Below are 26,506 nucleotides of genomic sequence, written 5' to 3' on the forward strand. Positions count from 1 at the left end.
TTGGGTTCATATCATGACAGAAGGGCTTCAGTTACCCTTTTTTCCCCTCTAGTCATCCTTTTTGCCCCTCAGGTTTGGTTCATATCACGACAGGAGGAGGTCATTGAGTCCCTTTTTGGGTGAATTTGGGTTCATATCGCGACAGAAGGGCTTTAGTTATCCTTTTGCTCCCTCAGGTGTGGTTCATATCACGACAGAAGGAGGTTATAGAGTCCCTTTCTGGCTGAATTTGGGTTCCTATCACGACAGAAGGGCTTTAGTTATCCTTTTTGCCCCTCTAGTTATTCTTTTTGCCCCTCAGGTTTGGTTCATATCATGACAGAAGGAGGTTATTGAGTCCCTTTTTGGATGAATTCAGGTTCATATCGTGACAGAAGGAGGTTACCGAGTCCTTCTCCTGCTAAATTTGGGTTCCTATCATGACAGAAAGGCTTCAGTTATCCTTTTTGCCCCTCAGGTTTGGTTCATATCACGACAGAAGGAGGTCATTGAGTCCCTTTCTGGCTGAATTCGGGTCCCTATCACGACAGAAGGAGGTCATTGAGTCCTTCTCCTGCTGAATTCGGGTCCCTATCACGACAGAAGGGCTTTAGTTATCCTTTTTGCCCCTCAGGTTTGGTTCATATCGCGACAGAAGGAGGTCATTGAGTCCCTTTCAGGCTGAATTCAGGTCCCTATCACGATAGAAGGAGGTCATTGAGTCCTTCTCCTGCTGAATTCGGGTCCCTATCGTGACAGAAGGAGGTCATTGAGTCCTTCTCCTGCTGAATTCGGGTTCCTATCGTGACAGAAGGAGGTCATTGAGTCCCTTTCTGGCTGAATTTGGGTCCCTATCACGACAGAAGGAGGTCATTGAGTCCTTCTCCTGCTGAATTCGGGTTCCTATCACGACAGAAGGAGGTCATTGAGTCCTTCTCCTGCTGAATTTGGGTCCCTATCGTGACAGAAGGAGGTCATTGAGTCCTTCTCCTGCTGAATTCGGGTTCCTATCGCGACAGAAGCTCCTTCTGCAGCAGTTTTTCCCCTCAGCTCTGGCTCCTATCACGACAGAAAGCCTTTGCTTGGGGCTGGTTCTCCACAGCCCTGGTTCCTATCGCGACAGAAGCAGGACATTGAGAGCTCCTGGGGCAGATTTTGGGTTCATATCGCGACAGAAGAGGTTTATTGAGTTCATCTTTAACACTCTTTGCTTGGCCTGCTCAGGCCTAGCCTGCCCTGGCTTGACCCAGTCTGGCCAAGCCTGACCTGGTCTGGTCTGGTATGGTCTGGTGTGGCCTGGCCTGATCTAGTCTGCCCTGCCCTGCCCTGCCCTGCCCTGCCCTGCCCTGCCCTGCCCTGCCCTGCTCTGCCCTGCCCTGCCCTGCCCTTCCCTACCCTGCTTTGCCCTGCCCTGCTCTGCCCTGTCCTCCTCTGCCCTGCCCTGCCCTGCTTTGCCCTGCCCTGCTTTGCCCTACCCTGCCCTGCCCTTCTCTGCCCTGCCCTGCCCTACCCTGCCCTACACTCCTCTGCCCTGCCCTGCCCTACCCTGCTCTACCCTCCTCTGCCCTGCCCTACCCTGCCCTACCCTCCTCTGCCCTGCCCTGCCCTACCCTCCTCTGCCCTGCCCTGCCCTGCCCTCCTCTGCCCTGCTTTGCCCTGCCCTACCCTCCTCTGCCCTGCCCTGCCGTGCCCACCCCTAGCAGGCTCTCTCGCAGACCCAGGCTGCGCTGCTGGCACAGGAGACGTCGTTCCAGAAGCCGCTGCTCAGGAGGGTGGCACAGTCCTCGCCCTGCTGCCCTGCGTTGTTTGGTTCTCCTCTGTCCCAGAAGCTGCCAGCAGGACACAGACCTCAGCCCGGGCACGGAGCTCTGCCCCAGAGCGCTGCCAGCCTGGGGCCAAGCCAGCGGTGCCAGTCTGGGGCCAAGCCAGCGGTGCCAGCCTGGGGCCAAGCCAGCCTGGGACCAAGCCAGCAGTGCCAGCCTGGGCCAAGCCAGCGGTGCCAGTCTGGGGCCAAGCCAGCAGTGCCAGCCGGGGGCCAAGCCAGCGGTGCCAGCCTGGGGCCAAGCCAGCCTGGGACCAAGCCAGCAGTGCCAGCCTGGGCCAAGCCAGCGGTGCCAGTCTGGGGCCAAGCCAGCAGTGCCAGCCGGGGGCCAAGCCAGCCTGGGACCATGCCAGCGGTGCCAGCCTGGGGCCAAGCCAGCAGTGCCAGCCTGGGCCAAGCCAGCAGTGCCAGCTGCTGGAGCCACCCAGCCTGTGCCACTCGGCCCCTCCCTGCCCAGCGCTCAGCAGTGCCCAGCCCTGAGCAGTGCCCAGCCCCAGCCCCATGCCCCCTGCCCTGCAGCTCCTGCCCAGCATGGAGAAGATGCCCTCTGGGGCTGCTCTCCTGCAGGCTCCACGGTGCCAGCAGCAATCTTCCCCCCTCCCTCCAAACCCTTCCCCTCCCCCTCCTCCAGACCTTCCCCACCTCCTCCATACCCTTCCCCTCCCCATCGAGACCCCTCCCCTCTCCCTCCACATCCCTCCTCCTCCAGACCCATCCCCTCCCCCTCCAGACCCTTCCCCTTCTCCTCCAGACCCTTCCCCTTCCCCCTCCAGACCCTTCCCCCCTCCAGACCCTTCCCTACCTCCTCCAGACCCTTCCCCACCTCCTCCCAATCCTTCCCCTCCTCCAGATCCTTCCCCTCCTCCTCCAGACCCTTCCTCTCCCCATCCAGACCCTTCCCCTCCCCATCCAGACCCTTCCTCTCCCCATCCAGACCCTTCCCCTCCCCATCCAGACCCTTCCCCTCCCCATCCAAACCCTTCCCCTCCTCCTCCAGACCCTTCCCCCCTCCAGACCCTTCCCCACCTCCTCCAGACCCTTCCCTTCCTCCTCCAGACCCTTCCCCCCTCCAGCCTCTTCCCCTCCTCCTCCAGACCCTTCCCCCCTCCAGACCCTTCCAATCCTCCTCCAGACCCTTCCCCTCCCCATCCAGACCCTTCCTCTCCTCCTCCAGACCCTTCTCCTTCCCCCTCCAGACCCTTCCCCTCCCCATCCAGACCCTTCCTCTCCTCCTCCAGACCCTTCTCCTTCCCCCTCCAGACCCTTCCTCTCCCCATCCAGACCCTTCCCCCTTCTCCTCCAGACCCTTCCTCCCCCCATCCAGACCCTTCCCCTTCCCATCCAGACCCTTCCTCTCCCCATCCAGACCCTTCCCCTCCCCATCCAGACCCTTCCCCTCCCCATCCAGACCCTTCCCCTCCTCCAGACCCTTCCCCTCCCCATCCAGACCCTTCCCCTCCTCCAGACCCTTCCCCTCCCCATCCAGACCCTTCCCCTCAGCCTCCTCTGCTGCAGCCTCGACCCCCGAGGCCGAGGAGGACTTTCTGGGGTGACTTCTGCTGGCTGCAGGCAAGAGGAGGACTCACGAGAGGGAGAGGGAAGCACCTCCCAGCCACTGCCAGTGGCCCTCCTGGTGAGTGTCAGCCAGGCCCAGCCAGAAGACTCTGTTCTGCATGACCTGATTGGCCAGGAACTTCTGGGAACAGGGAGAAATCCCATGGGAAGCATCGGGAAGGGGAGAGGAAGAGGATGGGGAAAGGTGGTGGAGAGAGGAGGGGAGGAGGGAGGGCAGCAGGGGCCAAAGTGAGGCCAAAATGGGGATGTGGAACCTTGGTGGGGACCCAGGGAAGGGTTGGAAGGGATGCATGGAAGTGGGAAAGGATTCCTGGGGTTGGGAAGGGATTCCTGGGGAAGCATCAGGATGGGAGGAGGAAGAGGATGGGGAAAGGTGGTGGAGAGAGGTGGGGAGGAGGGAAGGCAGCAGGGGGCAAAGTGAGGCCAAAATGGGGATCTGGAACCTTGGTGGGGACCCAGGGAAGGGTTGGAAGGGATCCATGGAATTGGGAAAGGATTCCTGGGGTTGGGAAAGGATTCCTGGGGTTGGGAAGGGATTCCTGGGGAAGCATCAGGAAGGGGAGAGGAAGAGGATGGGGAAAGATGGTGGGGAGGAGGGAGGGCAGCAGGGAGCAAAGTGAGATCAAGATGGGGATGTGGAACCTTGGTAGGGACCCAGGGAAGGGTTGGAAGGGATCCATGGAATTGGGAAGGGATTCCTGAGGTTGGGAAGGGATTCCTGGGGTTGGGAAGGGATTCCTGGGGTTGGGAAGGGATTCCTGAGGTTGGGAAGGGATTTTTGTAGCTCTTTTGGGGGAGTTTCCTCACCTCCAAATTTGTGCAGTCTAAAATTCCTCTGAGCTCATGGAATTGGGGATTCTCTTCCCAGTTTTTCTGGGATCAAGTGGATTTCTATGGAATTGTGTTGGGATTTCATGGAATTTTGTGGGATTTCAAGGAGATTTTTAGGTGGCTTCCTGGCATTGTGTGGGATCTTAGGACTTTTGTGGAATTTCATGGGGTTTAAGGGCATTTCCATGGGATTTTGGGGGGGGGTGTGGGATTTGATGGAATTCTGTGAGATTTCATGGAGATTTTAGGACCTCTTATGGAATTTCAGGGCATTTTAAGGGCATTTTCTGGGATTTTGTGGGGATTTATGGAATTTTATGGGATTTTATGGAATTTTGTGGGATTTTAATGGAAATTTTATGGAATTTTGTGAGATTTTAATGGAATTTTATGGAATTTTGTGGGATTTCAATGGAATTTTATGACATTTTATGAGATTTAATGGAATTTTGTAGGATTTTGATGGAATTTTATGAAATATGATGAGATTTTATGGAATTTTATGACATTTGATGAGATTTAATGGAATTTTGTGAGATTTTAATGGAATTTTATGGAATTATGTGGGATTTCAATGGAATTTTATGGAATTTGATGAGTTTTTATGGAATTTTGTGGGATTTCAATAGAATTTTATGACATTTGATGAAATTTTATGGAATTTTGTAGGATTTTGATGGAATTTTATGAAATCTGATGAGTTTTAATGGAATTTTGTGATATTTTAATGGAATTTTATGGAATTTTGTGGGATTTTAATGGAATTTTAAGGGAATTTTATGACTGATGAGATTTTATGGAATTTTGTGGGATTTCAATGGAATTTTATGGAATTTTGTGGGGTTTTAATGGAATTTTATGACATTTGATAAGATTTTATGGAATTTTGTGGGATTTCAATGGAATTTTATGACATTTGATGACATTTTATGGAATTTTAAGGGAATTTTATGACATTTGATGAGATTTTATGGAATTTTGTGGGATTTCAATGGAATTTTATGGAATTTTGTGGGATGTTAATGAAATTTAATGGAATTTTAATGGAATTTTATGAAATCTGATGAGTTTTTATGGAATTTTGTGGGATTTTAATGGAAATTTATGACATTTGAGGAGATTTTAAGGAATTTTGTGGGATTTCAATGGAATTTTATGGAATTTTGGTGGAATTTTATGGAATTTTTTGGGATTTTAATGGAAATTTATGACATTTGATGAGATTTTATGGAATTTTGTGGGATTTCAATGGAATTTTATGCAATTTTGGTGGAATTTTATGGATTTTTGTGGGATTTTAACAGAATTTTATGACATTTGATGAGATTTTATGGAATTTTGTGGGATTTGAATGGCATTTAATGACATTTTAATAGGATTTTGAGTGACTTTGTGGCATTTTATAGGATTTTGTGGGAGTTTCCTGGAATTTTATGGCATTTTAATAGGATTTTGAGGGACTTTGTGGCATTTTCTGGGATTCTGTGGGAGCTTTATAGGATTCTGTGGGAGCTTTATAGGATTTTGTGGGAGCTTCCTGGAATTTTATGGCATTTTACTAGGATTTGGAGTGACTTTTGTGGCAGTTTAGAGGACTTCCAGGGATTTTCCTGGAACTTTCTGGGATTCTCTGCAATTTTCAAGGCTCTTCTGGAGGTTTGAGAGGATTTTCTGGGTTTTCCTGGGAATTCTCCACTCACATTTTCCTGCTCACTCTCAACAACAACCAAGTGAGCACCGAGCTCAGCACAGAAGTCCTTAGCCTGCAGCCAGGGCTTGGTGGTGGTGGAGAAGTAGTAGCAGGTCCTGGCAAACTGCAGCCAGCCAGGAGGGCATCGAGTGCAGAGGATCCCTGAGGGGAAAGGGGTGGAAAATAAGGAGGGAAAAATAGGGAATGAGGCCAATGGGATGAGATTGAGCAAGGCCAAGGGCAGGGATCTGCACTTTGGCCACAACAACCCCAAGCAGTGCTACAGGCTGGGGACTGAGGGGCTGAGAGCAGCCAGGAGGAAAGGGACCTGGGGGTGCTGGGAGAGAGGAGCTGAAGAGGAGGCAGCAGTGTGCCCAGGTGGGCAGCAGAGCCAATGGCATCCTGGGCTGGCTCAGGAGCAGTGTGCCCAGGTGGGCAGCAGAGCCAATGGCATCCTGGGCTGAATCAGGAGCCAGCAGTGTGCCCAGGTGGGCAGCAGAGCCAATGGCATCCTGGGCTGGCTCAGGAGCAGTGTGGGCAGGTGGCCAAGAGAGCCAATGGCATCCTGGGCTGGCTCAGGAGCAGTGTGCCCAGGTGGCCAAGAGAGCCAATGGCATCCTGGGCTGGCTCAGGAGCAGTGTGCCCAGGTGGCCAAGAGAGCCAATGGCATCCTGGGCTGGCTCAGGAGCAGTGTGCCCAGGTGGGCAGCAGAGCCAATGGCATCCTGGGTTGGCTCAGGAGCAGTGTGCCCAGGTGGGCAGCAGAGCCAATGGCATCCTGGGCTGCATCAGGAGCAGTGTGCCCAGGTGGGCAGCAGAGCCAATGGCATCCTGGGCTGGCTCAGGAGCAGTGTGCCCAGGTAGGCAACAGAGCCAATGGCATCCTTGGCTGGCACCTTCCAGCACCTCAACATCTCTCTTGAATTGAGGGGCCCAGAACTGGACACAGCACTCAAGGGGTGGCCTGAGCAGTGCTGAGCACAGGGGCAGAAGAACCTCCCTTGTCCTGCTGCCCACACTGCTCCTCAGCCAGCCCAGGATGCCACTGGCTCTGCTGCCCACCTGGGCACACTGCTCCTGATGCAGCCCAGGATGCCATTGGCTCTGCTGCCCACCTGGGCACACTGCTCCTGAGCCAGCCCAGGATGCCATTGGCTGCACCCCTCTGCCAAGGCTGGGGAGGGGCCTGGAGCACAGCCCTGTGAGGAGAGGCTGAGGGAGCTGGGGGGGTGCAGCCTGCAGCAGAGGAGGCTCAGGGCAGAGCTCATTGCTGCCTGCAGCTGCCTGCAGGGAGGCTGTAGCCAGCTGGGGTTGGGCTCTGCTGCCAGGCAACCAGCGCCAGAAGAAGGGGACACAGCCTCAAGCTGTGCCAGGGCAGGTCTAGGCTGGCTGTGAGGAGGAAGTTGTTGGCAGAGAGAGTGATTGGCACTGGAATGGGCTGCCCAGGGAGGTGGTGCAGTGCCCATGGCTGGAGGTGTTGCAGCCAAGCCTGGCTGGGGCACTGAGTGCCATGCTCTGGTTGGTTGGGCAGGGCTGGGTGCTAGGTTGGGCTGGCTGAGCTTGGAGCTCTCTTCCAACCTGCCTGGCTCTGTGCTTCTCTGATTCCCTGGGATCAACCTGGTCACTGATCCTCACCAGAGAGGTTGTGCACAGCCTCCAGCGCTGCCTCCAAGGACACCAAGGAGCGGTTCTGCTCCTGCCTCATCTCCTCCAGCTGCTGCAGGAGTGGCTTCAGAAGGTCTTGGTCCTCTGCCAGGAAGAGAAGGTTAAAATGGGGTATAAAAAAACCAACCCAAAACCACAAAAATCAGCATTTTTAGGATCTCTTCTCCTTTGCTTTTTCCTCCTTTTGGTGCTTTTCTGGCCCTGCTGATGCTGCAGAGTTCTGCTTCGGGGACGTCGAGCTCCAGAAATGCAAGCAGTGAAACTTCAGGGAATCAAAGACTGCTTCTGCTTGGGGAAGGCTTTGGAGGTCATCAAGTCCCTTTCGAGGTCCTCAAGTCCCTTTGGAGGTCCTCAAGTCCCTTTGGAGGTCCTCAAGTCCCTTTCGAGGTCCTCAAGTCCCTTTGGAGGTCCTCAAGTCCCTTTCGAGGTCCTCAAGTCCCTTTTGAGGTCCTCAAGTCCCTTTCGAGGTCCTCAAGTCCCTTTTGAGGTCATCAAGTCCCTTTGGAGGTCATCGAGTCCCTTTGGAGGTCCTCAAGTCCCTTTCGAGGTCCTCAAGTCCCTTTTGAGGTCCTCAAGTCCCTTTGGAGGTCATCAAGTCCCTTTCGAGGTCATCAAGTCCAAAGGCTGAGCCAGCAGTGCCCCTGGGCACCACCAGCAGCACCCAGAGAGGTGCCCTCAGCTGAGCTCTCTCCCCAGCAGCTCCTGCGCCCTGCAGCTGGGCAGCTCCCACCTGGCCCTGGCAGGGGCACAGCAGAGGGGCAGCAGCAGCTCCCTCTGTGCCCTGCTGCCCACACTCTTCCTCATGCCCTTCTCCCCCACCTCAGCAGTGCCTCTTGGGGACCTTCCTGACCACTTTGCTGCCTCCTGCCCACCTTGGTGCCCTCCAGCACTGCCAGTTGCTTGCCAGCAGCTGCCTCCCTCCCTCCATGCGCTGGGGCAGGAGCTTGTTCCTCCCTGCCCAGGGCCAGGAGCCTGCCCTTGGCCTGCTGCCACCTCAGCACCTGCCTCTGCCCCAGCTCTGCAGCCTGGCACTGCCCAGGGGCACTCAGAGCAGCTCTCACACCTCAGCACCTGCCTCTGCCCCAGCTCTGCAGCCTGGCACTGCCCAGGAGCACTCAGAGCAGCTCTCACACCTCAGCACCTGCCTCTGCCCCAGCTCTGCAGCCTGCCACTGCCCAGGGGCACTCACAGCAGCTCTCACACCTCAGCACCTGCCTCTGCCCCAGCTCTGCAGCCTGGTACTGCCCAGGGGCACTCACAGCAGCTCTCACACCTCAGCACCTGCCTCTGCCCCAGCTCTGCAGCCTGCCACTGCCCAGGGGCACTCAGAGCAGCTCTCACACCTCAGCACCTGCCTCTGCCCCAGCTCTGCAGCCTGCCACTGCCCAGGGGCACTCACAGCAGCTCTCACACCTCAGCACCTGCCTCTGCCCCAGCTCTGCAGCCTGGTACTGCCCAGGGGCACTCACAGCAGCTCTCACACCTCAGCACCTGCCTCTGCCCCAGCTCTGCAGCCTGCCACTGCCCAGGGGCACTCAGAGCAGCTCTCACACCTCAGCACCTGCCTCTGCCCCAGCTCTGCAGCCTGGCACTGCCCAGGGGCACTCAGAGCAGCTCTCACACCTCAGCACCTGCCTCTGCCCCAGCTCTGCAGCCTGGCACTGCCCAGGGGCACTCACAGCAGCTCTCACACCTCAGCACCTGCCTCTGCCCCAGCTCTGCAGCCTGCCACTGCCCAGGGGCACTCACAGCAGCTCTCACACCTCAGCAGCTGCCTCTGCCCCAGCTCTGCAGCCTGGCACTGCCCAGGGGCACTCACAGCAGCTCTCACACCTCAGCACCTGCCTCTGCCCCAGCTCTGCAGCCTGGCACTGCCCAGGGGCACTCAGAGCAACCCACCCCAACTCAACTTGCATCACAGAAAGGCTTTGAGTGGTGTTTTTAACCCCTCCCTTAAAAGATCTTTTCCCCTTCAGTTTTACACTTGGGAAGATCTCAAAGTCAGCAAAACCTCTTCAAGTCCTCCTGAAGGACCTCACAGGACCTCTTTGGAACATGCAGCCCAGACCCAAAGGGTTGGGAGTGGAGGACAAAGCCTCCTTGGGAGCATTTCCCACCCAAATCAGGTCCTCACCCAGGGCCCTGATGCGATCCTCCAGCTCCTTCCCTCCTTCCTCTCTGCCCTGTGCTGCTTCCCTCTGCAGCTTCTCCATTTCTTGGGACACTGGAAGGTGGAAAAGGTTCATTGCAGACCTCCTCTTGGCCCCCCTGCTTCTCCTCAAGGCTCAAGATCCTGCCCCAATGTCTTGGGTTCCTGGAGGTACCATTCAGAAGTTGACTGCTGAGGGCCTGGAGGTGGTTGGAGAGTTGGAGGTCTGCAAGGAAAGGAAGAGGAGAAAGCTTCAGCCAAGCCTTGGAGCCTCTTGGGGTCCTCTTTGGGATGAGAAAAAACATCCCAGGGGGGGAAAAACATCCCAGAGGGGGGGGAAAGACGTCCCAGAGGGGGGGAAAGACATCCCAGAGGGGGGAAAAGACATCCCAGAGGGGGGAAAAGACATCCCAGAGGGGGGGAAAGACATCCCAGAGGGGGGGAAAAGATATCCCAGAGAGGGGAAAAACATCCCAGAGGGGGGGGAAAAGACATCCCAGAGGGGGGGGGAAAACATCCCAGAGGGGGGGGGAAACATCCCAGAGGGGGGGGAAAAGATCCAAGAGAGGGGGGAAAAAACATCCCAGAGGGGGGGGAAAACATCCCAGAGGGGGGAAAACGATCCAAGAGAGGGGGGAAAACATCCCAGAGGGGGGGAAAGACATCTCAGAGGGGGGGAAAGACATCCCAGAGGGGGGGAAGAAACATCCCAGGGGGGGGGAAAGACATCCCAGAGAGGGGGAAAGACATCCCAGAGAGGGGGAAAACATCCCAGAGGGGGGAAAGACATCCCAGAGAGGGGGGGAAAACATCCCAGAGGGGGGGAAAGACATCCCAGAGAGGGGGGGAAAACATCCCAGAGGGGGGGAAAGACATCCCAGAGGGGGGAAAGACATCCCAGAGGGGGGGGAAAACATCCCAGAGGGGGGGGGAAAAACATCCCAGAGGGGGGGGGAAAGACATCCCAGAGGGGGGGGAAAAACATCCCAGAGGGGGGGAAAGACATCCCAGAGGGGGGAAAGACATCCCAGAGGGGGGGGAAAACATCCCAGAGGGGGGGGAAAAACATCCCAGAGGGGGGGGAAAAACATCCCAGAGGGGGGGAAAGACATCCCAGAGGGGGGAAAGACATCCCAGAGGGGGGGGAAAACATCCCAGAGGGGGGAAAGACATCCCAGAGAGGGGGGGAAAACATCCCAGAGGGGGGGAAAGACATCCCAGAGGGGGGAAAGACATCCCAGAGGGGGGGGAAAACATCCCAGAGGGGGGGGGAAAAACATCCCAGAGGGGGGGGGAAAGACATCCCAGAGGGGGGGGGAAAGACATCCCAGAGGGGGGGGAAAACATCCCAGAGGGGGGAAAGACATCCCAGAGAGGGGGGGAAAACATCCCAGAGGGGGGAAAGACATCCCAGAGAGGGGGGGAAAACATCCCAGAGGGGGGGAAAGACATCCCAGAGGGGGGAAAGACATCCCAGAGGGGGGGGAAAACATCCCAGAGGGGGGGGAAAAACATCCCAGAGGGGGGGGGAAAGACATCCCAGAGGGGGGGGGAAAAACATCCCAGAGGGGGGGGAAAGACATCCCAGAGGGGGGAAAGACATCCCAGAGGGGGGGGAAAACATCCCAGAGGGGGGGGAAAAACATCCCAGAGGGGGGGGAAAAACATCCCAGAGGGGGGGAAAGACATCCCAGAGGGGGGGGAAAAGACATCCCAGAGAGGGGGGGAAAACATCCCAGAGGGGGGGGAAAAACATCCCAGAGGGGGGGGGAAAGACATCCCAGAGGGGGGGGAAAAACATCCCAGAGGGGGGGAAAGACATCCCAGAGGGGGGAAAGACATCCCAGAGGGGGGGAAAGACATCCCAGAGGGGGGAAAGACATCCCAGAGGGGGGGAAAGACATCCCAGAGGGGGGGGGGGAAAACATCCCAGAGGGGGGGAGAAACATCCCAGAGGGGGGGGAAAAACATCCCAGAGGGGGGGGAAAACATCCCAGAGGGGGGGGAAAAGACATCCCAGAGGGGGGGGAAAACATCCCAGAGGGGGGGGGAAAACATCCCAGAGGGGGGGGAAAACATCCCAGAGGGGGGGGGAAAACATCCCAGAGGGGGGGAAAGACATCCCAGAGGGGGGAAGAAACATCCCAGAGGGGGGAAGAAACATCCCAGAGGGGGGGGGAGAAACATCCCAGAGGGGGGAAAAAACATCCCAGAGGGGGGGAAAGACATCCCAGAGGGGGGAAGAAACATCCCAGAGGGGGGAAGAAACATCCCAGAGGGGGGAAGAAACATCCCAGAGGGGGGGGGAGAAACATCCCAGAGGGGGGGGAGAAACATCCCAGAGGGGGGGAAAGACATCCCAGAGGGGGGGAAAGAAACATCCCAGAGGGGGGGAAGAAACATCCCAGAGGGGGGGGAAAAACATCCCAGAGGGGGGAAAAGACATCCCAGAGGGGGGGAAAGACATCCCAGAGGGGGGGGGGAAAACATCCCAGAGGGGGGGAAAAACATCCCAGAGAGGGGGAAAGACATCCCAGAGGGGGGGGGGAAAACATCCCAGAGGGGGGGAAAAACATCCCAGAGGGGGGGGGGAAACATCCCAGAGGGGGGGGGGAAAGACATCCCAGAAGGGGGGGGAAAGACATCCCAGAGGGGGGGGGAAAGACATCCCAGAGGGGGGGGGAAAACATCCCAGAGGGGGGGGGAAAGACATCCCAGAGGGGGGGAAAGACATCCCAGAGAGGGGGAAAGACATCCCAGAGGGGGGGGGAAAACATCCCAGAGGGGGGGAAAAACATCCCAGAGGGGGGGGAGAAACATCCCAGAGGGGGGGAAGAAACATCCCAGAGGGGGGGGGAAAACATCCCAGAGGGGGGGAAAAACATCCCAGAGGGGGGGGAAAACATCCCAGAGGGGGGAAGAAACATCCCAGAGGGGGGGGAAAACATCCCAGAGGGGGGGAAGAAACATCCCAGAGGGGGGGGAAAACATCCCAGAGGGGGGAAGAAACATCCCAGAGGGGGGGGAAAAACATCCCAGAGGGGGGGGAAAAACATCCCAGAGGGGGGGGGAAAACATCCCAGAGGGGGGGGGAAAACATCCCAGAGGGGGGGAAAAACATCCCAGAGGGGGGGGAAAACATCCCAGAGGGGGGGGGGAAAACATCCCAGAGGGGGGGGGGAAACATCCCAGAGGGGGGGGAAGAAACATCCCAGAGGGGGGGGAAAACATCCCAGAGGGGGGGAAAAACATCCCAGAGGGGGGGGAAAAACATCCCAGAGGGGGGGGAAAACATCCCAGAGGGGGGGGAAAACATCCCAGAGGGGGGGAAGAAACATCCCAGAGGGGGGGAAAAACATCCCAGAGGGGGGGGGAAAACATCCCAGAGGGGGGGGGGAAAACATCCCAGAGGGGGGGAAAAACGTCCCAGAGGGGGGGAAAGACATCCCAGAGGGGGGGAAAGACATCCCAGAGGGGGGAGAAACATCCCAGAGGGGGGGAAAGACATCCCAGAGGGGGGAGAAACATCCCAGAGGGGGGGGAAAGACATCCCAGAGGGGGGGAAAGACATCCCAGAGGGGGAAGAAACATCCCAGAGAGGGGGAAAGACATCCCAGAGGGGGGAGAAACATCCCAGAGAGGGGGAAAAACATCCCAGAGAGGGGGAAAAACATCCCAGAGGGGGGGGAAAGACATCCCAGAGGGGGGGGAAAAACATCCCGGGGGGGGGAAAAGACATCCCAAAGGGGGGGAAAAACATCCCAGAGGGGGAAGAAACATCCCAGAGGGGGGAAAAAACATCCCAGAGGGGGGAAAAAACATCCCAGAGGGGGGGAAAACATCCCAGAGGGGGGGAAAAACATCCCAGAGGGGGGAAAAACATCCCAGAGGGGGGAAAAACATCCCAGAGAGAGGGAAATACATCCCAGAGGGGGGAAGAAACATCCCAGAGGGGGGGAAAAAAATCTCTTTAGAGAGGTTTGGAGGTTCCAAAGCCCTACCCAAGGCTTGTTGGACCTCAGAGAGGTTGTGCCAAGCTGCGGCGTGGATGCTCTTGGTCCTCATCTGAGCTTCTTCCAGTGCTGCCCAGGCTGAGGAGACTGAGAGAGAAGAAGAGAGGGGTTAAGAGCCAGGCCTGGGCTTCCATCCTGCCTGGCAGCCACTTTCTTGCTCCATCCTTTGGTGTTTCCACTCGAGTGATGGGGAGTGGGACCCAACCCCCACTCACCTCTGCGGAGGTTGACGATGGTGAGAGCTGTGAAGAGCACCAAGGTGAGGGCCAGAAGGAGGTAGAGCAACCCAATGGCTCTCTCTGCAGGGCAGGGCAGGCTGAAGAGCACTGAAAGGAGGTGGAACAAGCCCAAGTTGGACTTCAGCAAGGCCTTTGACACTGTGTGTGTCCCCCCCCCCCCCCCCCCAGCAAGCTGCTGGCTAAGCTGTCAGCCCATGGCTTGGATGGCAACACTCTGAGTTGGGTTAGGAAGTGGCTGGAGGGATGAGCCCAGGGAGTGGTGGGGAATGGTGCCACAGCCAGCTGGCAGCTGGCACCAGTGGTGTGCCCCAGGGAGCAGTGCTGGGCACAGTCCTGCTCAGTATCTTTAGTGATGAGCTGGAGCAGGGGATTGAGTCCAGCAGCAGTGAGTTTGCAGATGACACCAAGCTAGGAGCAGCTGTGGAGCTGTTGGAGGGGAGGAGAGCCCTGCAGAGGGACCTGGCCAGGCTGCATGGGTGGGCAGAGGCCAAGGGGATGAGATTGATCAAGGCCAAGGGCAGGTTCTGCACTTTGGCCACAACAACCCCAAGCAGCACTGCAGGCTGGGGACAGAGTGGCTGAGAGCAGCCAGGAGGAAAGGGACCTGGGGGTGCTGGGAGAGAGGAGCTGAAGCTGAGCCAGCAGTGTGCCCAGGTGGGCAGCAGAGCCAATGGCATCCTGGGCTGGCTCAGGAGCAGTGTGCCCAGGTGGGTAGCAGAGCCAATGGCATCCTGGGCTGGCTCAGGAGCAGTGTGGGCAGCAGGACAAGGGAGGTTCTTCTGCCCCTGTGCTCAGCACTGCTCAGGCCACCCCTGCAGTGCTGTGTCCAGGTCTGGGTCCCTCAATTCAAGAGAGCTGTTGAGGTGCTGGCAGGTGCCCAGAGCAGGGCAGCAAGGCTGGGGAGGGGCCTGGAGCACAGCCCTGTGAGGAGAGGCTGAGGGAGCTGGGGGGGTGCAGCCTGCAGCAGAGGAGGCTCAGGGCAGAGCTCATTGCTGCCTGCAGCTGCCTGCAGAGAGGCTGTAGCCAGCTGGGGTTGGGCTCTGCTGCCAGGCAAGCAGCAACAGAAGAAGGGGACACAGCCTCAAGCTGTGCCAGGGCAGGTCTAGGCTGGCTGTGAGGAGGAAGTTCCTGGCAGAGAGAGTGATTGGCATTGGAATGGGCTGCCCAGGGAGGTGCTGGAGTCACCATCCCTGGAGGTGCTGCAGCCAAGCCTGGATGAGGCACTTGGTGCCATGGTGTGGCCTTGAGCTCTGTGCTAAAGGGTTGGACTTGATGATCTATGAGGTCTCTTCCACCCTTGGTGATGCTGTGTGTGTGTGTGTGTGAAGTGACAGCTCCCAAAGGGATCTTTTCATCAAGGAGAGCCTTCCAAGAAGGGAGATTTGACCTCAAAATGAGCTCTGGAGTGGTTCCATCACCACTCAAACCACAGGATCAATGTTAAGGGTTGGAAGGGACCCAAAGAGATCAACCAGTCCCAACCTCCTCCCCCCCTCCCTGCCAGAGCAGGACACAGATCACAGAGGAGCACATCCAGACAGGGCTGGGAAGGCTCCAGAGAAGGAGACTCCACAACCTCTCTGGGCAGCCTGTGCCAGGGCTCTGGGAGCCTTCCAGCAAAGAGGTTCCCCCTGGGGCACAGCTGGAACCTCCTGTGCTGTGCTGCAGCTTCCATCCATTGCTGCCCAGGGAGCAGAACCTGTCCCCCCCCCACCCATCCTGGCCCCCAGAGCCTGTCCCCACCCCCCAATTTGAACCAAAATGAAAGAAATTAGGACCAAAATGAAAGAAATTAGGACTCAAATGAGGACATTTTGACCAACATCAAAGGATTTTGGGGCAAATTCAAAGAGATTTGGGGCAAAATGAAAGAGATTTGGGGCAAATTCAAAGAGATTTGGGGCAAATTCAAAGAGATTTGGGGCAAATTCAAAGAGATTTGGGGCAAATTCAAAGAGATTTGGGGCAAATTCAAAGAGATTTGGGGCAAATTCAAAGAGATTTGGGGCAAATTCAAAGAGATTTGGGGCAAATTCAAAGAGATTAGGACTCAAGTATGGACATTTTGACCAAGACCAACATCAAAGAATTTTGGACCAAATTCAAAGCAATTTTGACCAAATTCAAAGAGATTTGGAGCAAAATGAAAGAAATTTGGACCAAATTCAAAGAAATTTGGATCAAATTCAGAGAAATTAGGTCCAAGTTGAAAGAAATTAGGACTCAAATGAGGACATTTTGACCAAGAGCAGCAGCAAAGAATTTAGGACCAAATTCAAAGCAACTTTGACCAAATTCAAAGAAATTAGGACCAAAATGAAAGAAATTTGGGGCAAAATGAAAGAAATTAGGTCCAAGTTGAAAGAAATTAGGACTCAAATGAAGACCTTTTGACCAAAACCAACAGCAAAGAATTTTGGACCAAATTCAAAGCAACTTTGACCAAATTCAATGAGAATTGGACCAAAATGGAAGAAATTTGGGGCAAAATGGAAGAAATTTGGACCAAAATGGAAGAAATTTGGACCAAAATGGAAGAAATTTGGGGCAAAATGGAAGAAATTTGGGGCAAAATGGAAGAAATTTGGGGCAAAATGGAAGAAATTTGGGGCAAAATGAAGTCATTTTGACTAAGACAAACAGCAAAGACTTTTGGACCAAATTCAAAGCAACTTTGACCAAATTCAAAGAAATTAGGACTCAAATGAGGACATTTTGACCAAAACCAACAGCAAAGAATTTTGGACCAAATTCAAAGCAATTTTGACCAAATTCAAAGAGATTTGGAGCAAAATGAAAGAAAATTGGGGCAAAATGAAAGAAATTAGGACCAAAATGAAAGAAATTTGGACTCAAATGAGGACATTTTGACCAAGACCAACAGCAAAGAATTTTGGACCAAATTCAAAGCAACTTTGACCAAATTCAAAGAAATTTAGGCCAAATTCAAAGAAATTAGGACCAGATTCAAATAAATTAGGACCAGATTCAAATAAATTAGGACCAAATTCAAATAAATTAGGACCAAATTCAAATAAATTAGGACTCAAATGAAGACCTTTTGACCAAAACCAACAGCAAAGAATTTTGGACCAAATTCAAAGCAACTTTGACCAAATTCAAAGAGATTTGGAGCAAAATGAAAGAAATTTGGACCAAATTCAAAGAAATTAGGTCCAAGTTGAAAGAAATTAGGACTCAAATGAGGACATTTTGACCAAGAGCAACAGCAAAGAATTTAGGACCAAATTCAAAGCAACTTTGACCAAATTCAAAGAAATTTGGGCCAAATTCAAAGAAATTAGGACCAGATTCAAAGAAATTAGGACTCAAATGAAGACCTTTTGACCAAAACCAACAGCAAAGAATTTTGGACCAAATTCAAAGCAACTTTGACCAAATTCAAAGAGATTTGGATCAAAATGAAGGAAATTTGGGCCAAAATGAAGGAAATTTGGGCCAAAATGAAGGAAATTTGGGCCAAAATGAAGGAAATTTGGGCCAAAATGAAGGAAATTTGGGCCAAAATGAAGATATTAGGTCCAAGTCGAAGGAAATGAGGACAAAAGTGAATGAAATGAGGTCCAAAAATGACAGAAATCATCCCAACAGCAAGGAACAAGCAGCTGGAGCCCAACCCAACATCTCCAGATGTTTCCCCAGCCTCAAAACCTTGTTCCTCAATTCTGCCCCAACCCAGGAGGCAGAAGATGGAAGTGAAAATGTGTCCAAAACCCTGAAACCTTCCATTTTCATGACTCAAAGAGGTCCTCAAGGCTGCCTCTCACCTTCTTTAGGTCCTTTCCTTTGCTCTTCCTTCTCCAGCTCCATCCCCTCCATGAGGTCCCATTTCTCATAGCTGCTGTTGGGACCTTCTGTGGACATCTGGGAGCCTTTGGTCTTCTTGATCTTGTCTCTGGTTGCTGTGGTGGAGAAGCTGTGGTGGAGAGGAGGTGGAGAAGCTGTGGTGAAGAGGGGGAGGAGAGGTGGGGGTGGAGAGGATGAGGTGGAGGAGAGGAGGTGGAAGAGGTGGTGGTGAAGAGGTGGTGGAAAGAGGAGGTGAAAAGGTGGTGGTGAAGAGGAGGTGGAGGAAAAGAGGTGGAGAGGTGGAGAAGAGGAGGTGAAAAGGAGGTGGAGAGGTGGTGGAGAAAAAGAGGTGGAGAGGTGGAGGAGGTGGAGAGGTGGAGGAGGTGGAGAGGTGGAGAAGAGGAGGTGAAAAGGAGATGGAGAAGGTGGAGAGGTGGAAAAGAGGAGGTGAAAAGGTGGTGGAGAAGAGGAGGTGGAGAGGTGGTGGAGAGGTGGTGGAGAGGTGGTGGAGAGGTGGTGGAGAGGTGGTGGAGAGGTGGTGGAGAGGTGGTGGAGAGGTGGTGGAGAGGAGGTGGAGAGGTGGTGGAGAAGAGGAGGTGGAGAGGAGGAGGTGAAAAGGAGGAGGTGGAGAGGAGGAGGAGGTGGAGGAGGTGGAGGAGGTGGAGAAGAGGAGGTGGAGAGGTGGTGGAGGAGGTAAAGAGGGGGAGAAGAGGAAGTGAAGAGGTTGTGGTGGAGGTAAAGAGGTGGAGAAGAGGAGGTGAAGAGGTTGTGGAGGAGAGGTGATGGTGGAGAAGAGGCTGTGGTGGAGGTAAAGAGGTGGAGAAGAGGAGGTGAAGAGATGGTGGTAAAGAGGTGGTGGAGGAGAAGAGGTTGTGGAGAAGAGGCTGTGGAGAAGTGGTGGTGAGGAGGGAGGAGGTGGTGGAGAAGCTGGGGTGGGGTGGAGAAGGAAGTGCTGAGGTTTCAGATCTCAGATTTCCTAGAGAGGAGGAGAACTTTGCAAGCTCAGGAGCTCTGAAGCTTCTGAGAAGCTTGGGTGGCTTCCTCATGGCTTCTTGTTGGTTCATTGACATCTCAGAGCTCTCTTGCAGTGTCCTCCTTGAGGAACTGTGCTTGGGCTCCAGGATGTCCCTCAGGATGCCTTGAGGAGGTCCCTGAGGGGTCTCATGGGTGGTCTGCTCAGTGGGGGGGCTCATGGAGGGTCCCCAACATCTCCTGGATGTCCCTCAGGATGCCTTGAGGAGGTCCCTGAGGGGTCTCATGGGTGGTCTGCTCAATGGGGGGGCTCATGGAGGGTCCCCAACATCTCCTGGATGTCCCTCAGGATGTCTTGAGGAGGTCCCTGAGGGGTCTCATGGGTGGTCTGCTCAGTGAGGGGCTCAGAGATGGTCCCCAACATCTCCTGGATGTCCCTCAGGATGTCCTGAGGAGGTCCCTGAGGGGTCTCATGGGTGGTCTGCTCAGTGGGGGGGCTCATGGAGGGTCCCCAACATCTCCTGGATGTCCCTCAGGTTGTCTTGAGGGGGTCCCTGAGGGGTCTCATGGGTGGTCTGCTCAGTGGGGGGGCTCATGGAAGGTCCCCAACATCTCCTGGATGTCCATCAGGATGCCTTGAGGAGGTCCCTGAGGGGTCTCATGGGTGGTCTGCTCAGTGAGGGGCTCAGAGATGGTCCCCAACATCTCCTGGATGTCCCTCAGGATGTCCTGAGGAGGTCCCTGAGGGGTCTCATGGGTGGTCTGCTCAGTGGGGGGGCTCATGGAGGGTCCCCAACATCTCCTGGATGTCCCTCAGGATGTCTTGAGGAGATCCCTGAGGGGTCTCATGGGTGGTCTGCTCAGTGGGGGGGCTCATGGAGGGTCCCCAACATCTCCAGGATGTCCCTCAGGATGCCTTGAGGAGGTCCCTGAGGGGTCTCATGGGTGGTCTGCTCAGTGAGGGGCTCAGAGATGGTCCCCAACATCTCCTGGATGTCCATCAGGATGTCCTGAGGAGGTCCCTGAGGGGTCTCATGGGTGGTCCCCAAAGGCCTCTCATCACCTCAGCACCCCAATTTGGGGTCACCAGAGACCCCCAACACCCCAATTTGGGGTCACCAGAGGCCTCTCATCCTCCCAGTACCCCAATTTGGGGTCACCAGAGGCCCCCAATACCCCCATTTGGGGTCACCAGAGGCCTCTCATCACCCTAATACCCCAATCTGGGGTCACCAGAGACCCCCAACACCTGCACTTGGGGTCACCAGAGGCCTCTCATCACCTCAGCACCCCAATTTGGGGTCACCAGAGACCCCCAATACCCCCATCTGGGGTCACCAGAGGCCTCCCACCCCCCCAATACCCCCATCTGGGGTCACCAGAGACCCCCAATACCCCCACTTGGGGTCACCAGAGGCCTCTCATCACCTCAGCACCCCAATTTGGGGTCACCAGAGACCCCCAATACCCCCACTTGGGGTCACCAGAGGCCACTCATCCCCCCAATACCCCAATTTGGGGTCACCAGAGACCCCCAATACCCCCATCTGGGGTCACCAGAGGCCTCTCATCCCCTCAGTACCCCAATTTGGGGTCACCAGAGGCCTCCCATCCCCCCAATACCCCAATCTGGGGTCACCAGAGACCCCCAATACCCTCATTTGGGGTCACCAGAAGCCTCCCATCCCCCCAATACCCCCATTTGGGGTCACCAGAGGCCTCTCATCCTCCCAGCACCCCAGTTTGGGGTCACCAGAGCCCCCCAACACCCCCACTTGGGGTCACCAGAGGCCTCTCATCACCCCAATACCCCAATCTGGGGTCACCAGAGACCCCCAACACCTGCACTTGGGGTCACCAGAGGCCTCTCATCACCTCAGCACCCCCATTTGGGGTCACCAGAGACCCCCAATACCCCCATCTGGGGTCACCAGAGGCCTCCCATCCCCCCAATACCCCAATCTGGGGTCACCAGAGACCCCCAATACCCCCACTTGGGGTCACCAGAGGCCACTCATCCCCCCAATACCCCATTTTGGGGTCACCAGAGACCCCCAATACCCCCATCTGGGGTCACCAGAGGCCTCTCACCCCCTCAGTACCCCAATTTGGGGTCACCAGAGGCCTCCCATCCCCCCAATACCCCAATCTGGGGTCACCAGAGACCCCCAATACCCTCATTTGGGGTCACCAGAAGCCTCCCATCCCCCCAATACCCCCATTTGGGGTCACCAGAGGCCTCTCATCCTCCCAGCACCCCAGTTTGGGGTCACCAGAGCCCCCCAACACCCCCACTCGGGGTCACCAGAGGCCTCCCATCCCCCCAATACCCCCATCTGGGGTCACCAGAGACCCCCAACACCTGCACTTGGGGTCACCAGAGGCCTCTCATCACCTCAGCACCCCAATCTGGGGTCACCAGAGACCCCCAGTACCCCAATTTGGGGTCACCAGAGGCCTCTCATCCTCCCAATACCCCAATCTGGGGTCACCAGAGACCCCCAATACCCCCATTTGGGGTCACCAGAGGCCTCCCACCCCCCCAATACCCCCATCTGGGGTCACCAGAGGCCTCTCATCCCCTCAGTACCCCAATTTGGGGTCACCAGAGGCCTCCCATCCCCCCAGTACCCCCATTTGGGGTCACCAGAGCCCCCCCCCCCCCCCCCCCCCCCCCCATCACCCCAATACCCCCAAGCGCCCTCCTAGAGGCAATGGAGGTTACTCGAGGTCTCATTGGTGCAGGTACCTGCCAATCATCTCGTATCAGCCAATAGAATCCGCGGATCTTGCCGGGATCAGCCCCCTTAAACCGCTGCCTTGTCGCCTCTCTCGCCATAGGTTGCCTCCACCTCCCCTGCGCCAGCGATTGGTGAATCTGTCCGTCAATCACAGCCCAGGTGTTGGGGCGGGGCTTATTGTCCTCCCCTGTCAGTCAGCTTCCACGCCCAGCACTATTTGACAGCCCATTGGTTACTTCACCCATCCATCATCACCACCTGCTGTCACCATTCGTCCTTCTGCCGATCCTCTCCCGCCTTCCCTTCAGGTAAGAAAAGATCTGATTGGACATCCCCTCTGCCTATCAACATCACTCAGCCATCCTATTGGCTCAATCCCTCAGCAAGGCGAGACTTAGAGCCGGCAGCAGCCTTTACAGCGGGATCCGCCACCATTGGTGGAGAGGACTAGAAGGGCGGGCAAAAGCGCGGAAGCGACGCCGTTGATTGGCTGCGGCGACGGAGAGCGCCTGTCAATCACTGTCAGTCAGGGCGGCGGCGGCGGCGGCGGCGGCTTCCCCCCGTCCCTCCTCATGGCAGCGGCGGGGCCCGCGGCTCCCGCTCGGCTGCAAGCGGCGGTGGCTGGGGGGGGGAAACGCCGCGGGCCCCCCCCTCGGAGACAGCCGGTGGTCGTCATGGCAACAGCTCGCAGGTAAGGAGGGGGGGTCCGGACCTCTTTTGTTCGGGACGGGGTTGTGTGTGTGTGGGGGGGAGGTGAAGCCCCCAGCCCCACCCTCTATGACAGGAGGTGATGCTGAGGGGGGGCACACCTAATTAGAGGTAATAATTTGCCCCCCCCCCCCCACTCCTCGGCTACGAAGGGGTTAATTGGTGCTGTTAATTGATGCTGTCCCTCCTATAGCCGAGGTGACCCCTTCTGAGGGGGGGGGGTTGAAGGTAAAGGCCTCAGCCCCTCTGTGGCGGGGGGGGGGACAGTGGGGAGGGGGTTTATGAGGTACTTATTTGCCCCCCCCCGGCTAGGAAGGGATGGATTGGTCTTGTTACACCCCCCCACATGCCCCCCCATAGCAAAGGGATATTGAGGGTGACCCCTTCTTGAGGGGGGGGCGTTGAAAGGAGACCCCCCTGGGTCAGCCCATCTGTGACAGTGGGGAGGGGGCTTATGAGGTACTTATTTGCCCCCCCCCCCCGGCTAGGAAGGAGTGGATTGGTCTTGTCACCCCCCCCCCCAGTTAGCCAAGGGATATTGGGGGTGACCCCCCCCCCATAATGGGGGGCACAATGAGGGTGACTGAGAACTAACCCCCCCCCCCCCAGACCTATAACCCCCCCCCCTTAATGAAGGCTATGGAGTAAAAGGAGGATCCCCCCCAACACCCCATAATAAGGGGGTAAATGAAACCTTCCCCCCCCCCTTCAATTTCGGGGGGGCTAATTTAGGGTTTAACCCCCCCTAAAAGACACCCCCCCCCTTATATTTTAACGGGAGTATTGGGGTAATAGGGGCAATGCCCCCCCACACTTTAACACCCCCCCTAAGGCTATTGGGGTAATAGGGGCAATGCCCCCCCGTATTTTAACACCCCCCCCAAGGGTATTGGGGTAATAAGGGCAATGTCCCCCCCCATTTTAACACCCCCCCCTAAGGCTACTGGGGTAATAGGGACAATACTCCCCCCATATTTTAATGCCCCCCCCATTTTAACACCCCCCCTAAGGCTATTGGGCCAATAAGGGCAATGCCCCCCCCCCCATTTTAACACTCCCCCCTAAGGCTATTGGGGAAATAGGGGCAATGCCCCCCCCCATATTTTAACATCCCCCCCCCCCAAGTAGGGCTGTTGGGGTAATAAGGGCAATGCCCCCCCCCCATTTTAACACTCCCCCCTAAGGCTATTGGGGTAACAGGAGCAATGCCCCCCCCCCGTTTTAACACCTCTCCTAAGGCTATTGGGGTAATAGGGGCAATGCCCCCCCCCCGTTTTAACACCCCCCCCCAAGACTATTGGGGTAATAGGGACAATACCCCCCATATTTTAATGCCCCCCCCCCATATTTTAACACCCCCCCTAAGGGTATTGGGGTAATAAGGGCAATGCCCCCCCCCCATATTTTAACATCCCCCCCCAAGTAGGGCTGTTGGGGTAATAAGGGCAATGCCCCCCCCCCATTTTAACACCCCCCCTCCAAGGCTATTGGGGTAATAGGGGCAATGCCCCCCCCGTATTTTAACACCCCCGCAGGGCTATTGGGGTAATGGGGGCAATGCCCCCCCCGTATTTTAATGCCCCCCCCATATTTTAACACCCCCCCTGAGGCTATTGGGGCAATAGAGGCAATGCCCCCCCCCCCCCCCCTTTTAACACTCCCCCTAGGGCTATTGGGGTAATAAGGGCAATGCCCCCCCCCCCCCCATATTTTAACACCCCCCCTCAGTGCCATTGGGTAATAGGGTGCCCCCCCTAAAGCTACTGGGGTAATAGAGGCAATGCCACCCCCCAATATTTTAAACCCCCCCCCTTGTGCTGTTGGGTTATAAGGTGCATGAGACCCCCCCTCTAATTTAGGGGGGGGGTGGTTCTGTGTTGCTCATTAGAGGCTATATTGTGGAGGGAGGGGGGGGGGGCACCACATTAGAACTGCCCCCACCCCATTATGGGCTAGCTTTTAGGTGTACCCCCTCTTTAACGCAGAGGTTATTGATTTTGAGGGGGGGGTCACCCTTTAATGTATGTGTGTGTGTCCCCCCCCCGGCTCCAGCCAGCTCCCCGCTGCAGCCTGCCGGGGGCTGTGCGCAAAGAGGGTGTTGGCCCTCGGCTCGCTTTCTCCTTTCCCCCCCCTCTCACATCTCTCCTTTTCGGTTAAAACAGCTCAAAAAGGAGAGTTTAGAGGGGGGGGGGGACAGATGCAGCCCACACTTGTGCTCCCCTTAATCACTGCCCCCCCCCAATATTTATTTGGGGGGGGGGAGGGGAGAGAAGCTTTCATCTCCCCCCTTCCCCTCTTGCTTTTCCCTTCTCCTTTTCAATGCACCGCTGGGGCTTTGTGCCCATCCCACTGCACCTCTCCTCTTTTGGGTTCAAAGGGAAGGATTTAGGGACAAAGCTGATTCCACTTCACATTTCCTGAGTTTCTTCTTTAGGTTTTTCCTCCTTTTTGAGTATTATTTTCCTGCCCTCCCCCCCCCCTTCCCCCCCAGTTTAATTCTTGTTGCTGCTTTTCCCTCCGTTGAAGCTTTGCTGTTGTCCTTTTAACACCTGCCAGGGAGGGAAGCATAAAAACCTCTCATTTTGCAGTTAAAAAGCCCCAAATTCCTCCTGATTTGGACTTTACTTAGACTTGAATTTGCCCCAAATTAAGATTTAGACTAATTTAATTCAAACCCCCCCAAAAAAAATAGCATTTTGGGGTGATTTCACTTCCAAACCCCCACATTTAGTGAGTAATGTTGGGATGGGGAGGGAGGGAGGGGTTGGTTGCTCTGTTTTGCTTCTAGAAATCACATTTTAGCCCTTTTTGGGGTATTTTTTGAAGCCCACTGATGGATTTTGGGGTGATCTGAGCTTCTTTGAGACCTCTTCCCCCCCAAATTGGGATGTTTCAACCCATTTTGAGCCATTTTCTGCCTCTTGGAGTGGCTCAGGAGTGTGTCCTGTGGGAAAATTTGTGATTTAAGTGGTGTTTTGCTTTTCTCTGGCCTCTTTTCTTTATGGGTGGTCACTGTTGAGATTTGGGGGCAAAATGATGGAGTTTTGGGTGGTTTGGGATGGAAAGTTGCTCCTGAAATTGGGGCTGAATCCTTACTTTGAGGAACTTGGAAGTGGTGGTGAATAAAGATGGAAATGGCCTCAAAATGGCCCAAAAAGGACACAAAGTGGGGGGGAAATGGGCAGAAAGGGCACAGGATAGGGCAGAAAGGGCACAAGAAAGGGTGGAAAGGGCACAGGATAGGGCAGAAAGGGCACAAGAAAGGGTGGAAAGGGCACAGGATAGGGCAGAAAGGGCACAAGAAAGGGTGGAAAGGGCACAGGATAGGGCAGAAAGGGCACAAGAAAGGGTGGAAAGGGCACAGGATGGGGCAGAAAGGACACAAAAAGGGGTGGAAAGGGCACAGGATGGGGCAGAAAGGACACAAGAAAGGGTGGAAAGGGCACAGGATGGGGCAGAAAGGACACAAGAAAGGGTGGAAAGGGCACAGGATGGGGCAGAAAGGGCACAAGAAAGGGCGGAAAGGGCACAGGATGGGGCAGAAAGGGCACAAAAAGGGTGGAAAGGGCACAGGATGGGGCAGAAAGGACACAAAAAGGGGCGGAAAGGGCACAGGATGGGCAGAAAGGGCACAAAAAGGGGCGGAAAGGGCACAGGATGGGGCAGAAAGGGCACAAAAAGGGTGGAAAGGGCACAGGATGGGGCAGAAAGGGCACAGGATGGGGCAGAAAGGGCACAAAAAGGGGCAGAAAGGGCACAGGATGGGGCAGAAAGGACACAAAAAGGGGCAGAAAGGGCACAGGATGGGGCAGAAAGGGCACAGGATGGGGCAGAAAGGACACAAAAAGGGGCAGAAAGGGCACAGGATGGGGCAGAAAGGACACAAAAAGGAGCAGAAAGGGCACAGGATGGGGCAGAAAGGGCACAGGATGGGGCAGAAAGGGCACAAGAAAGAGTGGAAAGGGCACAGGATGGGGCAGAAAGGGCACAAAAAGGGCAGAAAGGGCACAGGATGGGGCAGAAAGGGCACAGGATGGGGCAGAAAGGGCACAGGATGGGGCAGAAAGGGCACAGGATGGGGCAGAAAGGGCACAAGAAAGGGTGGAAAGGGCACAGGATGGGGCAGAAAGGGCACAGGATGGGGCGGAAAAGGCACAGGATAGGCAGAAAAGGCACAGGATGGGGCAAAAAAGGCACAAAAAGGGGTGGAAAGGATGTAAAAATGGGCTGAGAAGGCACAAAGTGGAGCTTAAAAGGCATAAAAATGGGCAAAACCAGGCAAAAATATATGAAAGTGGGCAGAAAAGGCCAAAAGA

The 26,506-nt window shown here is 55.6% G+C and overlaps 2 protein-coding genes across 8 annotated transcripts in view; one reads left to right on the plus strand and one right to left on the minus strand.

Annotated features, from left to right (window-relative positions):
• Positions 1-1,656: 1,656 nt before the first annotated feature.
• Positions 1,657-17,941, minus strand: LOC135174383 (C-type lectin domain family 17, member A-like). Its single transcript, XM_064141659.1, has 9 exons — positions 17,751-17,941; positions 13,939-14,049; positions 13,712-13,810; positions 9,886-9,936; positions 9,696-9,785; positions 7,532-7,645; positions 5,908-6,059; positions 3,388-3,497; positions 1,657-1,808 (listed from the first exon to the last, which is right to left on the minus strand). Exons 1-9 carry the CDS (start codon positions 17,845-17,847, stop codon positions 1,676-1,678), a joined length of 957 nt encoding a protein of 318 aa, XP_063997729.1. The 5' UTR covers positions 17,848-17,941; the 3' UTR covers positions 1,657-1,675.
• A 3,999-nt stretch (positions 17,942-21,940) lies between these two features.
• The window catches only part of EVI5L (ecotropic viral integration site 5 like), a 59,679-nt gene continuing 55,113 nt past the window's right edge, over positions 21,941-26,506 (plus strand). For 4 of the 7 annotated variants that reach the window (XM_064141651.1, XM_064141656.1, XM_064141658.1 and 1 more), the window contains exon 1: positions 21,942-22,173. The gene's annotated coding sequence lies outside the window, so the exon portion shown is untranslated. Of the gene's footprint in view, positions 22,174-26,506 lie in introns of all 7 variants that reach the window. The other 3 variants (XM_064141657.1, XM_064141654.1, XM_064141652.1) reach the window with 2 other exon arrangements.

The sequence above is a fragment of the Pogoniulus pusillus genome, unplaced genomic scaffold (assembly GCF_015220805.1).
Source record: "Pogoniulus pusillus isolate bPogPus1 unplaced genomic scaffold, bPogPus1.pri scaffold_62_arrow_ctg1, whole genome shotgun sequence".
In the NCBI taxonomy this organism is placed as follows: domain Eukaryota; kingdom Metazoa; phylum Chordata; class Aves; order Piciformes; family Lybiidae; genus Pogoniulus; species Pogoniulus pusillus.